Below are 16,199 nucleotides of genomic sequence, written 5' to 3' on the forward strand. Positions count from 1 at the left end.
GCTCCGTCTACGAAGAGAGGGACTAGACGTCATCAGCCCGCCTACTGGAGGGATAATACCATAGAGACAGGCCAAGCACAATCGTTATTCAGACCGGATTTCCGACATGCGGATCTCTCTGTGTCACGTTCAAATACGTTCGGGCGGGTAACGTTTCCCATTAGCAAAAGAAAGGTGTCACGAAATGGAGGCTGCTACTGGAGTGGGTGGCGATATCAGCTGTCGGGTGAGAAGAGACATTCCTCCCCTCGCACACCACCATCACTATGGAGGGCACTACAGCTGTAACTTATTTCACCCCCTGGGCATAGGCTACTGGACTTCCTGGCAGATGCACAGCAGGCAGCAATTCAGATGCCCTGATGTGTTAGGGAGTTACTGTTGAATTTCCGCTGAGCAGCTGTTAAAACCACGCGAACGACAAAAAAAAATAAACGAATGAGCAGAAACCTCAGGAAAAAGTTGTCTTTCCTGTTGGTGAGGAAACGGGGAGAGAGTCTAATGCAGTGCGATCGAGGGGAAAGGCTGTAGGTGGATGAGGGATTGGACCAAGCGGGGCTTGTTCCTTTCAGTACTGTTGCAGAAAACAACGATGCCATTTTCCCATTCCAGGTTCATGAGGTGGAAGAGGAAGGGAGATGTTGTAGGTTGGGAGTGCTGGGGTGGAGGTGGACTGAGAAGTGGAGAAAGGCGACTATGAGCGTGTTGAGATCAGTGGAGGAAAAAAGGGAGCTGTGGTGACCATAGAGTTTTCTTATCGGTGCTGAATACCTACAGCAAGGGATGAGCAGGCATTGGATTGCCAGCCTCGGCTCAGGACAAATAATGGAGGACAGGTTTGGTGACTCGGTATGGTTGCCCATCTGAGACCACAAAACTGGGATATTGTCAGGCACCTGGTAGACCTTCATTCCCATTTGGTGGGCTGCATTTATCTTGGAGCATTCTGAGTTGTGCATGGTTGGCTTGTAACCCAGGTATGGTTGTGGTATTTAACAGAATTGCTCTATTGTATTCCTTTATCACGAGGAACATCTGGTTCTTATTAATGCATAATGGTTTGCTTCTGAATGTTTTGTTTCACACTGCTGAGGTGTGCAATGCAAAACTTGTAGTTATGCAACTTGTAGTTATGTAGTTATGCAACTTGTAGTTATGCAACTGACATCCATCTGTGGTAGAACTGTATCTGCTTAAACAAGGGAGCCAGATATGAAATACCATGAATAAATATATAGTTCTCTTTGGTTGTCTGCACATTTGCAAGCTGTTTATTTGAAGATGAGGATCACCATCTACCACATGTATAGGTATCCTTCAATCAATATTGATTTCTTCAGGCTAAATGGCCAGAACTGTGTAGAAATAAAGGCTTATAATTACTGGCTAAGACATGTTTCTTCATGAGCTGGAAAGTAGGAAGTGACCATGTTGTTTGGTTCTTCAGGATCCAACCCTATGAATATTTATCAACCATTCAGCTGTGTCATTCCACCCCAGTAGTAGGAGCCTTTCCCTGGAACTCCCATTAGCAGAATGGAGTTGCAAAATTGAATCTGTTCATTACCACAGTGTATCATATTTGTAATGCTCTATTTCTCAGAAGTCGTCAGTGGCTATTAGCATGATAGCTAAAGAGAACCTTCACATTCAGAGGCAAAAAACTTCTGAATACCGGGGCAGGAGGCAACATTGTGGAAAGGCCTTAAGCTTTATGCCCTGTTTATTCACCTTTCAGAGTAATAGGTTAGCCATTGTGTGAGACAAGATGTAGGACTAGGTGGACCACTGGCTGATCAAGCAGGACTTCTTTTTCTCACTGTTTCATTTTTTTTCTTTCCCCATTTTTTCTTTTCTCTCTCTCTCTACATTCTTTTCTGTTCCGGTTTCCTCCTCCTATTTTACAAATTATCTTATATGTTGTTCTTCTACTTTTTATATTTCCATAATTCTACTCTTGTAGTCTAAACTTGTGTAGTATGCTTGAAATAAGACTTGGCTAGTTGTAAAGACAAATATATGTATTTCTTTTTTATATGCTTATCCTTTTGTTTCTCTGATTTTCTTTTTTCACTTATGTTAATATCTGTTTTATCTTTTCTAAATTCAATAAAAATGATTTATTTTTTAAAAAGCAGGACTTCCTATGTTCTGTAGTTGTTTGCGTGTGTTTATATCGTAGCAAAGGACACTTAACTAATTTTTGATAAAGGGTAACGTTTAAGAGATGACATGCAGGCTTTAAGGTTTGTATTAGTGTTCTTAAAACGATATTTAATCTTAAACCAGGTGATTTCTAATGGAGCTGATCTTTTAAAAAGAAATCCATTTTTACTACTTTCAAAAATCATGGGATTTTATCATCTTGTTTCACAACAGCGCCATGTGCATCAGCTTTTCTATGGGAGACTGGAGTGGGGAATCTCACAAACCACTGAATATGGGATCTTCATCTGGATGAAATCAGATGAAACAGAATTTTTAGGGAAAGGTGGAATGTGAAGATTGGGTATTTAGTATCTGGGCTACAGGCAATAATAGGGTGGATAATTTATTTTCCCAATTCATGATCTTTTAAATGGCTCTCCTGGTGCCTCCCACATAGCCTACCCCAGATCCTAGGTGCTTCTTGTAATAAAAAAAATAATTTTCAGTTGGAAATATAGCAAAACTCCAGGGAAAGAAGCAAGTTCCATGATTACAGATTAATTGAGAAAGTCTCTTTGTTCGCTTGATCTTCATCCCAATTTAATTTTTAATGTGGCTGCTCTTAGTTAAGAGCTTTTCCTGTGATTTGGGAAACTATGCAGTGTACATACTTAAGAGACATAGAAGTAAACAGATTGGGCTGAATCCTTGTGCTATAAAAATAAACAAAGATCTGCTTGAGTGGACCAAAAGATCCATCTAGATCTTTGGGTATTCAGTTATGATTCCAAGCGAACTCACAAATTGGGCATGAGGACAAACGTGATTCGGTATGATAGTGGCACTTGATTACCAGAGATCTGAATGTGGAGTCCTGCTGTAGCTCTATTGACTAGGCAAGCATAGGTACAGTGACACATCTGCGCTAGATATCTTTAGAGTTGCCCCTTCTGTTGGTCCCTAGCCCATGCTCCAAGGAACTAGAGGGGTCAGATCCAACCAATCTGTTCCTCTGGAAGCAATGCCTTCAGGCAGGACTCTCCCTTTGGCATAAGGAGAATGTTTCTTGAACCGGGGAGGGCACTGCCATTATTAAAGTACCTCTGCAGGATCCAACCCAGTTTTGTTTGTTTTTTTCCACGAGTAGAAAGCCATTTTTTGTTTTAGCGCTGTTTCTTGGTAGACCTCTTTGAATGGAGTCTGGGAGTTGGAGGTGTTGTTCTATGCACGTTTCAGTCAGTTGTGATATTTAGCTTTTTGTATAAACTGCCTGTCTCCAGTAACTTTGGCCTCAAGTGCTGCTTCTCTTTTATGCAGCTGGAGTTTGCTGTTGAGATGAGCTGCCAGAATTGTGTGGAGGCTGTTCAGGCAGCTCTGCAGGAAGTACCAGGTAATGTGAACGGCTGGGGCTGCTCTTCTGAGCTCCATTCGTGCAGCAGACATTCCCTGCTTTCTTTCCTGAACCCCACCCCTGTACATGGAAGAGATGACATTTTCCAACTGCTTATCTGATAAATCTGATGCTCAACCTGAAAATGCACAGGAAGTTGGAACTTTTAAAAAGACCTTGTAGGAACAGGTATGTTATTGCATCTTCGCCTTGTTTACAGAGAGAAGTTGGGCAGGTGCCCCAGAACTTTCACAATTGGGAATATGATAAGAGAGTGATCGGTAGCAAAATAGTAGCCTTTCTGTTGCAGAAGACTCCTTTCTGTCCACCCACAGACATATCCTGGAGCAACTGACCTTTGTGGAAGGATGTTCTGTTGGTTAACACACTGTTTGCAAATGTTCCAATCTGTGCATTTTAACCCTGCCTATCTTTCTCCCTCTTTGCTGTTCTGTACTGTTTGTGGTCTCATGCATCGCTCTCACCCTCTTTTTCTGTAGGGAACCTGGTGTCTGTATTGGGTCTCTTCAACCCAACTTCTACCTCACCCCAACACATTTCCCTGATGCACTTAGTTACTGTTGTTTTCTCAGTTCTGTCTGCTTTTTAAAAACTTGGTAATACCGACATGAAAAAGTTGGTGGCTGAGCCATAAGTAGGACCCAGGGTGGTGGTGGTGGTTAATTTAATTGTGTACGGTTCAATACAGCAGTGTTGATCTATTATGCTAGTGTGCATATCTATTATGCTAGTGTGCATCTCTCTCTTTGTCTTCATTTCCCTCCAGACATCCAGGTGCTCGATGTCAATCTAGAGTCACAAAGTGTGCTGCTTCAGACCAGTCTCCAATCTGAGAAAGTGCATAGCCTTTTGGAAAGCACTGGGCGCAAGGCAGTACTAAAAGGAATGGGAGGCACCCTGCCACGTAAGTCCTGGCCTGCCTCATCTTCTCTCCTCAACATTAGCTCCCTTTCTCAAGAAACTTGCGTTTAAGGTAGTTTTCAACTATTGTGGCTTTGCCCTTCTAAAAAGACCTGTCTTTAGATCTGTTGGAGATTAATGATTAGTATAAACAAACATGTTATTACAGACAATAACCACATCTTGAGCGTTAGATGCATTTCTGGCAGTTCTGGGTTCTAGTCCAATTCCTGCTTTAAAAAGATAAGAAGAACCCTACCAGATCGGAGCAGTGGTCCATCTGGTCCAGCCTCCTGTCTCACTCGATGGCCAACCAGTTCCTCTGGATGCCGAGCAACAGAACACTAAGGCTGTGGCCTTCCCCAATGTTTCTTTTTGGCATGGGGATTCAGAACTTGACTGCCTTTGACTGTGGAGGTTCTCTTTAATCACCATGGCTGGTAGCCACTGATAGACCTCTCCATAAATCTATCTAATCACCTTTTAAAGCTGCCTATGCCTGCAGCCATCACTACATCCTCTGGCAGTGAATTCCACATTTTAATCATTCTTCGTAAAGAATTCTTTCTTTCTTTCTTTGTTTATCATGGATCTACTGCCCATCAGCTTCATTGGGCGCCCTCAAGTTCTAGTATTTTGGGCGAGAGAGAAAAATGTGCCTCCTCTTTCCACCCCATGTGCAATTTTATAAACCTCTATCATGCCCTCTTAGTCATCTCTTTTTGTAAACTGAAAAGCCCCAAACTCTTCAGCCTAAGCTGCTCCAACCCTCTAATCATCTCGGTTTCCCTCTTCTGTACTTTTTCCAGCTCTGCAATAACCTTTTTGAGATATAATGACTGTGTGCAGCATTCCAAATGGGGCCACACCATAGGTCTACACAGGGGCATTAGAATATTGCCTTTTTTATTTTCAATCCCTTTCCCAACACAGAGTTTGGGTTTTTCACTGCTGCAGCACACTGGGTTGGCACTTTCGTTGAGCTATCTACTACCACGCCCCATGGGCTCAGCAAATTCTGACCCTATTAGCCTATATTTGAAGTTGTGATTTTTTTTTGTCCCAGTGTGCATCACCTTTCACTTACCAACACTGAACTTAATTTGCCACATTTTTGCCCATGCCTCCAAATGCGTGGAGCTCTCCACAGTCATCCTTGGTTTTCAACGTTCTGAATACTTTTCTGCCATCTATAGATTTGGCCACTACACTACTCGCCTCTCGTTCCACATAATTTGTGAACAAATTAAATAGTACCAGGCCCAGTGCTGATCCTTGTAGAATCCCACTGCTTACTTTATTTTATTGTCCGGGCGCGGGCGGAGCGATAGTAGCCGTCCCCGCGCCCGGACTGAAGCTGGTGATCCTGAGATCGGCTGGGCAGGGGGGTTCCTCAGGACCAGCGCAGAATGCGCTTAGTCGAAGTTTCGGTAGCGAGTAATGCTTTCCAGAACATCACTGAAGCTCCATTAGCTCGACGGACGCGCCGGGCCTTAGCTAAACCCGATCAGCTCAGCAGGGGCCCGGCTGCAACTGGGCAGCGGGGAAGGTTTTGCAAGGTCAGCAAGGAAGAGTTTAAGGGAGAGCAAAGGGAAGCTCAGGAGCTGCCGCTGCAGCAGGGTGGCGATGGGAGGGTGTCAGGAGTGGTGGAATTGAGAGCCAGACAGCTCGTAGAGGAGGGTGCGTTGGGAGGAATGTGCCAAGGGCCACCACCTCCCGTCGGAAGGCAACACAGTTAGCGCTTTGCACCGTCCAGTGGGAGGAGCCCAACGCTGGGTGTGGCTTGCGATCAGCTGTCTATGAAAGCCAACCCGGCCGTTGGTAGTAGGCCAACTCGCTTGGTTGCGGGGCTGGAGCAGCTGACACGCCATGGGGGGGGTTTAGGGAAGAGACAGCTAGAAAAGCCAGAAGGGGCAGCCTTCAGCACCAGGCACCCTGTGGGCTAAATTGTTTCTTGGCCCCTTGGGCCAATTGGAAAAGAACATCTCTGCGGAGGACAACCCCCAGGACAGGGAGGGAGGGAAGGTTCCATTGCCCAAGGGCCCTGCGCAGGGAGGGGAAGCGCCACATTTATTTCCTTACGTTATTGGTTGGTTTATTTTTTTTAATTATTTATGGGTCTTATAGACAGCCCTCATTTATAGTTTGCCCTTGTCACAGGGACTCACGGCAGATTGCGCATAGTGAGTCAGTACCATAAAAATACGTTATAAGTTATTCAGTAACCAATGAATTAGCCTTTTAGAAGTCTGGAACCACCAGAAATAATTGAAGCATAGCAGAAGTATTCGCATGAGACATAAATTACATAAATAGGATCCTACTTGCAATTTGTTACGCACAGCAGTATAAACCACAGTTCCTAATAATTTACCCAAGCAAGTTTATAAGAACATTTTGTACAGTTCAACCCTATACTTCCTTCCATTGTGAGAACTGTCCATTTATTCTTATTGTTAGCTTCCTGTCATTTAACCAAATTTTAATCTATAAAGGAGTTTGTCCTCTTATCCCATTACTGCTGAGTTTCCTCTGGACTTTTTGGTGAGGTACCTTGTCAAAACTATATACTTTTGAAAGTATTATAATGTCTCCTGGGTCACCATTATCTACATACTTGTTCAATTTCTCCAAAACTCCAAAAGGTTGGTGAGGCAGGTCTTTTCTTTACAGAAATCATGCTGATTTTCCCTCAGCAGGTGAGTAGATTTTCTTACCTTCAGTTCTCCGTGAGAAAAATGACTTTTGTTATTTTCAGCTGTTTGGCCTGTAGGCAAGAAACTACCAGTAGCCTCTAGATGAAAAAGTATGCCCTTTTGGTTTTTTTATTCCCTTGTAGAACCATTTGGCAGTGCAGCAGTGGCTATGATAGCTGGCCCTGGATCAGTGCAGGGTGTGGTGAGGTTCTTACAGGTCTCCCCGGAGAAGTGCCTCATTGATGGCACTATTGATGGTCTGGTGCCAGGCCTCCATGGCCTCCATGTTCATGAGTTTGGGGACATCAGCGATTCCTGTGACAGGTGAGAAGAACTGTCTGCCATTCTTTTGGATAGAGGGCAATGGCTGGGAGACCTTAATTTTTCTGAGTATTGAAACCCCCAATTTTGCTTCTGCACAACACAGCTGTGGGGACCACTTCAACCCTGATGGGGAATGCCACGGGGGCCCACAGGACTTGCACAGGGTAAGTTGCTGCATCTCCGCATGTAGACATGCCCTTCTGCAGGTCCCTGGTGTGGCCCCACTTGCAATGCTATGCACAGATCTGGTTGTTGTATCTCAACAAGGATATGGGGAGAGTGCTGAAAAGCTCTACCAAACGATCATGGGGCTGGAGTGCCTGCCCTATGAGGCCTGTCTAAAGCCTTTGGGGCTTTTTAGTGTAGGGAAAAATGGTGAATGAGGAGTGACATAATAGAAGTCTACATAATTATCCATTGTGTAGAGACAGTGGCTAGACCATTTTCTCCCTTTCACATCATACTAGAACTTGGGGCCACCATACAAATTTGGCAGTACCTGCAAAATGAGCAATAGGAAGTACTGTATACAAAGTGTGGTTGTAGGCCTCAGTTCCAGGAGCTGTGGTTGTGGCCTTCACAGGCCTAGACAAATTTAAAAAGAGGTTGGGCACAGTTGTGGAAGACAGGTCTGCTGTTGGCTATTAGCTAGTATAACTGAAAGGGGCCTGTGGCTTCAGAGACACAGTGCTAGTGATTGACAGTCACTGGGGAGCAGTCAACTGGCAATAACTGTTGGCTGTGGGCCTTGCTTTTGGCTTCTCTGGCTAGCCACTGCGGGAAATGGGATACTGAACTAGATTGGTCTGATGCAGCATGACAAATCTTATGTCCTTGTCTTCTAGCATGCTGGGGATCTTGGGAATATCTTGACTACTGATGATGGAAGGGCTTCTTTCCGAATGGAAGACAACCGATTGAAGGTGAAGCCATCTGGAGTCAACGAGCCATCTGATAAATGGTTTCAGCAAAGGCCTTGTAGAGCAATGATATGCTCATGATGTGTCTGCTTAGCCTACCTTATATTTTGCATAATTTAAATATCACAAGTAGTTTGCCCCTTTCACCAATTCCAAAATTCCACGGCCAAATTGTTTTGTGCTCCATTGGGCTGGTCATTTGCTTACTACCAGCTCAACTGGGATGAACTGCAGTTGACACAAAGTGAATATCAGTTGTTGCTATTCTTCCCTGTTAGGTTTATGACATCATTGGGCGCTCCTTGGTGGTAGATGCAGAAGAGGATGATTTGGGCCGAGGAAACCATCTGGACTCAAAAGTCACAGGAAATTCAGGCACAAGGTAAGAATTGAAGATGTAGACTGGGACCAGGTGTTGTACTTGTGACTTACAAGCTACAAAGTGTTAAAGTATGCCGGGGGGGGGGGGGCTGGGGGCTGGAAGGGTTAGGAGCCACTGGAGAGAGGAAGAGGGTGAAAAGAAGGAGGCTGATCCCCACTCACAATGGGAGCAAGCTTTGAGAACTTAAGTGTGGGTAGGTTATGTGTATTTGGAGGATAGCTCTGTCTCCAGTTCAAGCATAAAATTATTCCCCATTACTATGTGCAGTGGCGTTCCTGCCTAGGGACAGGGGGTACCCTATGTCCCCGGGCGCCCCCCATTTGGTCACGTGGGGGTGGGGCGCCAACATTTCAGGGTCGTTTGTGTGTTTTTAAAATTTTAAAGTGTTTTTTCATGTTCCGGCCTGCAGGGGGCGCATTTTTAAGGCTGGTGGCACCAAAATTTCAGGGTATCATCTAGAGACTGTCCTGATGATACCACCCAAATGATGTTTGGTTCAGGGGCAGCAAAGTTATGGACCCCCAAAGGGGGTGCCCCCATCCCCATTGTTTTCAATGGGAGCTAACTGAGATGGGGGCTACCCATTTGAGGGACCATAACTTTGGTCCCCCTGAACATAACTTCACCAAACCTGGGTGGCATCATAAGAATAGTTACCAGATGATACCTTGAAAATTTGGTGTCACTAGCTTTAAAAATACACCCCTTCCAGGCACCCCAAGAAATTTGCCCAAGATTCTTTGTTTTGCAGTGACTTTGCATCCCATTGTAGCCAATGGGGGGAATTTCTGGAAGTGTGTAGACAGGCTGCACATTTTTTTTGAAGATAGAGGCACCAGACTATCAGGGAATTTGTTGGCTCAGGAGGAGGAGGACCCTCCTGGTAATAGTATCCAGGTTTGGAGACTTTTTTGCTTCTAGGGGTTCAATTTATACTGGGCCCCAAAGAGGCTCTATTTTGTTTCCCAGCTCCTGCACATGAAAGCCTGTGGGCTGAGTTCTCTCAAGAACTCTCCCAACCCCCACCCACTCCAGGAAGCAAGCTCACCAAGCTTGGATGCCTGTGCTCAAGACCTCTTGGAGCCACCTTGCCAGAAAGTCTGGCGCCTCTATCACTTCCAAAAAAAAAAATGTGCAGGCTGCCTCAGAAATTCCTCGTTAGCTACTAATGGAGCAGTCACTGCTAAAAACAAAAGAATCTTGAGCCAAATTCTTGGGGTGCCTGGAAGGGATGTATTTTTAAAGCTAGTGACACCAAGGGAATTTCCAGGGGTATCATCTGGTAACTATGTCTTATGAAGTTCCACCCAAGTTTGGGTTGAAGTTACATGTTTAGGGGACCAAAGTTATGGTCTCTGGCTGGGTAGCCCCCCATCTCAAAGTTACCATTATATACTCAGCTGTATAAGTTCCGAGATTTTTCCAGCACATTTTTTAATGCTGAAAAAGCTCCGCCCCTCCGACTTATATGCGGGTCATAAATTTTTTATTGTGTTTTTACTTTGCCCGACCAGCAGGGGGAGTAGTTTTTACTTGCTAAGCGACACCAAAAGTACAGGGTACCCCTCAGAAGACACTCCTGATGATACCAGCCAAGTTTGGTGAGGATTTGGTTCAAGGGGTCCCAAAGTTATGGACCCCCCAAATGAGGAGATGCCCCCATTCCCCCATTGTTTTTTTAATGGGAGCTATTAGTAGATGGGGCTACCACCACCCTTTTGAGGAGTCCATGGCTTTGGACCCTCTGAACCAGCTGTCAGGCATGGCTTAGAATCTATAAATCACAGGAGAAACTCTTCTATGATCTTCCAGCTTGAGGGTTTGGTGAAGTTTGGGTCAGGGGATCCAAAGTTATTGACCCCCCAAAAGGGATGCCCCATCCCATTATTTACAATGGAAGCTAATAGTAGATTTTCCATTTTCTGATAATATCCCTCTTAAAATCTAAGTTGGGTTACATTTGGACATACAGATGATGATGAGGGAATCCAGTTTTGGAGGATTTTAACTCTTGTGTTTTAGCTTGGTTGCTGGTTAGAGCTATAAGGTTTTTGTACTTTTTTAAAGTTATTGTTGCAAGAGACCATGTTGCTCTTGTTGACCCTCTTTTTCCCACTTACAAGAGCCAGTTTACTGTTTTCTTAACTGAAATAAATATTCAAAAACATTTAACCTACTAGTATGCCTCAAATTGATGTAATTTTATTGGCATCTATTTTTATTTTTGAAATTTACCAGCAGCTGCTGCATTTCCCACCCTCGACTTATACGCGGAGAGTCAATAAAGTTTTCCCAGTTTTTTGTGGTAAAATTAGGTGCCTCGATTTATATCTTGTGAATTCGAGCTTATCTGCTTGCAGTATATCACGGTAGCTCCATTGAAAACAATGTGAGGGATGGGGGACATTCCATTTGGGTGATCCACTTAACTTTTGCTGCATCCCTGAACAAACGCATGCGCCCTTAAAACTTCGGGATTGGGTATCATCAGGGAGACAACGTCTCTAGATGATGCCCTCTGAAAGAATCCTTCAGTTGCCAGCTAGCTTTAAAAATGTGTGCTCCTGCAGGCCGAAAAAAAACTACCAAAAATACCCCCCCAAACCCAAATACATTGCATTCGCATTTGTTCATATTTGGGCAGGACATAATCGGACAATTTTTTTTTGTCGAGATGTTGCTAAATTTGCCCAGATTCCAAAGCCGAATCTGCTATTTTGTTTTCATCTGAATCCTCAACAGCCCCCTCAAAAGTGATGCTGTTTCCAGGGGTGGGAGAATCCACCCCCAAACAGCATCACTTTCAATTTTGTTTTAACAGGGGACCCCAGATTCTCCCTTTAAGGTAGATTTAAAAGAAGAATCTGAGCTCCCTAGTTTAAACACCATTGAAAGTGATGCTGTTTGGGGGTGGATTCCACTGGAGAGATGATGCTGACATTTGTTTGGTAAATGTTTTGCTGGGGGTGATTTGTGAGAGATTTACATGCTTTACTTGCACTGGCTTGGAGTTGTTTCTCAGGCTAACAACCTACCTCATAGGGTTTTTGTGATTAGGAAATTAGGAAAAGAGTTGGTGTGGAGAGAGCCATGTATGTTTTGATGGGAGTGGGAAGTGTTTTGTGAGCTGGTACAAAAAATCATTGTTTGGTCATGGTGGGGGAGGGTGGCCCCCCATACGCTGGACCGGGGGGTGGGGGTGGGGCGCCAAACTCAGGTTTTGTCCCCGGGCGCCAGTTTGCCTAGGTACGCCCCTGACTATATGTAGATGTGAAAGTTGGACAGTGAAGAAATCTTGACAGGCAGAGAGCTGATTCCTTTGAAACGTGGTGCTGAAGGAGAGTTTTACAGATACTGGGAACCACCAAAGAGACAGATCAGTAGATCTTAGATCAAGTCAAGCCTCAGCTTTCCTAAGAAGCTAAAATGACTAAACAGAGGCTGTTGTGCTTGGATCTCATTATGAAAAGACAATCTTAATTCCCCCAAAAGAAAACTCGATAGCCCACATAGTGACATTTTATAGATAGATAAAGAATCTAACTGGTTCTCATCTTGCTTTTACCTTATTTGTAAACTTTCTGGATTACTAATAACCTTATACCAGCTTTTCTTACTATTTATTCATTTTTTTGTTTTTCTTTTAAATTAGATTAGTGTGTACACCACTGAAATGAGACATCAAAACATATATTCTTTCTCTTTCTTCATTCTGATTGCTGCAAGCTGCACATTACCTCAAGTCAATAATTTCTACATTTATAATTACTTCAAGCCTTTCCCCCATCTTACCTATCCCACTTATTTTCCTGTCTAACGTCCTAACCCTCTTAATAATCCATTTATTGCCTTAGTGTTTTATTAGAAAAATCAATATGAGAATGAAGTACCGGACACTTTCAGGTGAAAAGACAATAATGCTAGGAAAGGTTAAAGGAAGAAGGAAAAGAGGAAGACCCAATCCATGAGATGGATTGACTCCATAAAGGAAGCCAAGACCCTCCGTTGGCAAGGTCATTCATTTATTGAGTCGCCTTAAGTTGGAAGGAACTTGAAGGCAATCAGCACACACACAAGCATAAAATAAATCTCTGGCTCATTCCGCACATGCAGAATAATACACTTTCAAACTGCTTTCAGTGCTCTTTGAAGCTGTGCAGAATAGCAAAATCCACTTGCAAACAGTTGTGAAAGTGGTTTGAAAAACGCATTATTTTGCATGTGCGGGCCTCTGTGTGGATTCAAACATTGTACTCAATAGTTTCACAGGGATATCTGTTTTAGTCTGTTGTAGTGAAAATAAGCTGGCCCTGTGAAGACTTTGTCTTGTTAGTGTTTAAGTTGCCCCTGGACTCTTGTTTATTTTCACTTTGTGCTTGAAATCCAAAAGCTGCAACAAAAAAAGCCCAAAATTATTCCTGTTGACTTATTTTGCTTAGATTTTTCTGCTGCTTCTATCTGTCGAGAAGGGCAAAGCTCTCCATGTGGAATAGAATTTTCAGCCCTTGGAATTCCTATTCGGTTCTTGTCCTCCTGAGGCCTTAGTCGGCATTGCCCACACATTCAGCTTTCTCTCTCTGCAGCAATAAAGACTAAAACCTTGCTTTAAAAAAAAGTTCTAAATTCTGCACTAGAAACATGCAGAACGTGTACCACCCTCGCTCAGCCCTTTCCAACCTTACCCAACCCTCTGTTTCTTTGCTTTCAGAGTGGCCTGTGGAATCATTGCCCGCTCTGCTGGCCTCTTCCAGAATCCCAAGAAAATATGTACTTGTGATGGAGTGACGCTGTGGGAAGAACGGGAGCGGCACATACCTGGGCAAGGCAGGAAGGCTGCCAGCCTGCCAGCTCCTCATCTTTAAGTTATCTGGCTCAGCCTGCACCACCTCTACTGTAGATTGTCTGTCTGTTTGCCCTTGGATTCTTTGGGGCTCTGGTGTTAATGGGGTTGACTATGGCTGGTTTCCTGCTCTTACCAATACCAGCTGGGTCTAGAAACCTGGACAGCAGTCTTCCCCTTGCAGTGGCATGGGTGGGATGCATATATTTTTGATTGGCCAGCTTCATTTACAAGTGGAAGTGATTGCAGAGCAACTCCATGCATGGCCTTGTGAACTTTGCTCTATCAAGAAACATTCCATGAAGGGCAATTGCCCTCTGGGTAGAGCTCTCATGCTCATATTGTTTTGACCTTGCCCTGTTTGAGAATGCTTTTTTTCCTGCTCTTACTGTGCAACTATCTTTCCCTGAGCCTCCCTCCTTGTCTTGGACCTCTTACACATCAGTTAGAGGGTGGTTCTTGCTCCTCCTGATTGACTGTGGCAAGCAGAAATCAATTACTAGTAGGTGCAGCAATAAGGAAGTGCAGTAAAGGCAGAAGCTTAGCCTGTTGTATAACTGCTGGTCATGAAACATTAAAGCTTCATCGCTTAGCCAGGGAGGAGTTAGCACCTTGGAAAGTCAAAAATGACTTTTGCTGTAAAGGAACGCCCCATCAGTTTAACCTGGCTTTTGAACTAGGAAAATGTGTGACCAGTGGCTGTCCTGCTTTTATGGAAAATTGTTTGTACTCTTTGTGTCCCTGGCAGGTACATGAATTAAGTGCTTACTAGTGCTGTCATAGGTATGTTTAAATAATGTTAATTGCCAAGTATTGTACCAAAGTGCCTTAGTTTGAGACTTGCTTACACAGTTCTCTTTTTGGAACACTATTTTCTCTGTTGTCACCCAGTGGTAGGATTCTCAGATGGGTGTCCTGTAAGATGGGAAGGAGAATCACCCTCAATGATCTTGCATATGAAGCTTCCTTTATAAACTCCTTTGGCCATATACTTGCAGTCTGACAACTAATCACCTTTCTCCCACTGTCAGTGCACACTGATAGACAAAGCAGGGAATCATCATCCAAGATAGAAATTATGAGTGACAGCAATGCAATAGGTTACATGTTCTGGATTGGTTGATTAATACAATCATGTTTTTGAATTTGTGAAGTAGGGATTCTCTCTGTTGCTTTGTGTGTTGGACAGACAGAATGCACAGGTGTGCATTCTCTCAGCCTGTTGTCTTAAATCAGATATTAAATTTTACATTCTTACACTCATCTTCCAAGTCTCATGTTAATTTTGGGTGGTTCTTGTTCTGTGTCTGTAGGTGTCTTTGGTGAGGAAAAAATTGTGGAGTCTTTCCAGAGCCCCATCTTCTAATCCAGGAGGGCTGCTGACAGTTACAACTGTGCATAATTACATTCTCTGACCCAAGCCTGCTTGGTCTATGTGTACGTCTTGAGTGCCTGAGCTCAACACTAGGTGTCTTCATGGCTTACTTTCTATGGAATGTGGAAGAAGAGGCCTCATTTTTTTCTCAAAAGAGAAAATGGTTGCAAAAAAGACTGTGATTTTTGCCAGATGAAGCTAGCTAGTGTGCTTGAGTTGTGTGGGTGTGTCTGAACATAATGATATGTCCTGATAAGATGAATACAGATGTGCATTTTTTTTAGGTTTGTGCACTTAGGGTGGTACTCCCCCAGATTTGCAAATAGTGTAATACACTTATTTGCTGCTTATTGGAAAACTGTATTCCAGCTGCTCTCTGTATCAGTGGAATAGATGCTGGAGCAATGCACTTTCCCCTGCAATTACCTGAACAACCGGTTTCCAGGAAAAGCTGCATTACTAAAGAGAGAAGCAGTCGTTGACAACTTTCAACATCCCCCCTTGTGTTCAGCCACCACTAGCTACAGGACTTTGGCCAACGACAATACATGAATTCTGGGCATCTATAAAAAACCCCTTTCTGCACAGCAGCCCACCATGCATGGATGTGACTAAATCTATCCTACAGGTTCGGCCTACAACCTTGTGGGAAGCTAGAGCCCATGAGAAAGGAATGGTAATGCTTTTCAGTGATTGTAGACATTACTTCAATAGGAAATGGCTGTGCATTTATAGGCGAAAACGTGTCTTGGGGCAAAGGAAATCCTTGAACAAAGGATTTTTCTTGCTGTTCCAGGTAAGGCAATGGTCTTGAGTGTTAGACTATTGGCCTGATGGCCCACCCATAATCTTGATGGGTTTTGCAGGGGGGATTGGTTAGACAATAAACAAGTAACTACCCTTAATGGGGGTTACCATATAGATGGTCATGAGAAGGGCGAGTCAGAGGAAGACCCTTGAGTAGGTTTAGAGATACAGACAAAAGAGAACTGTTTGTCCAGGTTGCTGTTGTTCATATTCAAATGCTGTTACCTGAGTACCTGCAAGGCATGAGGTTGAAGGAGCAGGTCACTTAGGCAGTCTTGCCTGAAAGGTCAGACACAGTCTCAATATGGAATTTCTGAATTCAAACAGACTCCTACATTCAGCGCACTGTTCTTCCAGGTCAGACGGTAGCATTCCGGGCAGAAAGACCCTCCATGC

General features: G+C 43.9%; 1 protein-coding gene across 2 annotated transcripts; it reads left to right on the plus strand.

Moving 5' to 3' along the window:
- Positions 1-82: 82 nt before the first annotated feature.
- On the plus strand, positions 83-14,884 carry CCS (copper chaperone for superoxide dismutase). Of its 2 annotated transcripts, none has more exons than XM_048515208.1 (8): positions 83-226; positions 3,466-3,538; positions 4,326-4,463; positions 7,299-7,479; positions 7,583-7,643; positions 8,325-8,402; positions 8,678-8,781; positions 13,490-14,884. In XM_048515208.1, exons 1-8 carry the CDS (start codon positions 185-187, stop codon positions 13,641-13,643), a joined length of 831 nt encoding a protein of 276 aa, XP_048371165.1. In that variant the 5' UTR covers positions 83-184; the 3' UTR covers positions 13,644-14,884. The 2 variants fall into 2 exon arrangements, with proteins under 2 accessions (XP_048371165.1, XP_048371174.1); XM_048515217.1 differs by lacking the exon at positions 83-226 and adding an exon at positions 265-977.
- The last annotated feature ends 1,315 nt before the right edge of the window (positions 14,885-16,199 follow it).

The sequence above is a fragment of the Sphaerodactylus townsendi genome, linkage group LG01 (genome assembly GCF_021028975.2).
Source record: "Sphaerodactylus townsendi isolate TG3544 linkage group LG01, MPM_Stown_v2.3, whole genome shotgun sequence".
NCBI lineage: Eukaryota > Metazoa > Chordata > Lepidosauria > Squamata > Sphaerodactylidae > Sphaerodactylus > Sphaerodactylus townsendi.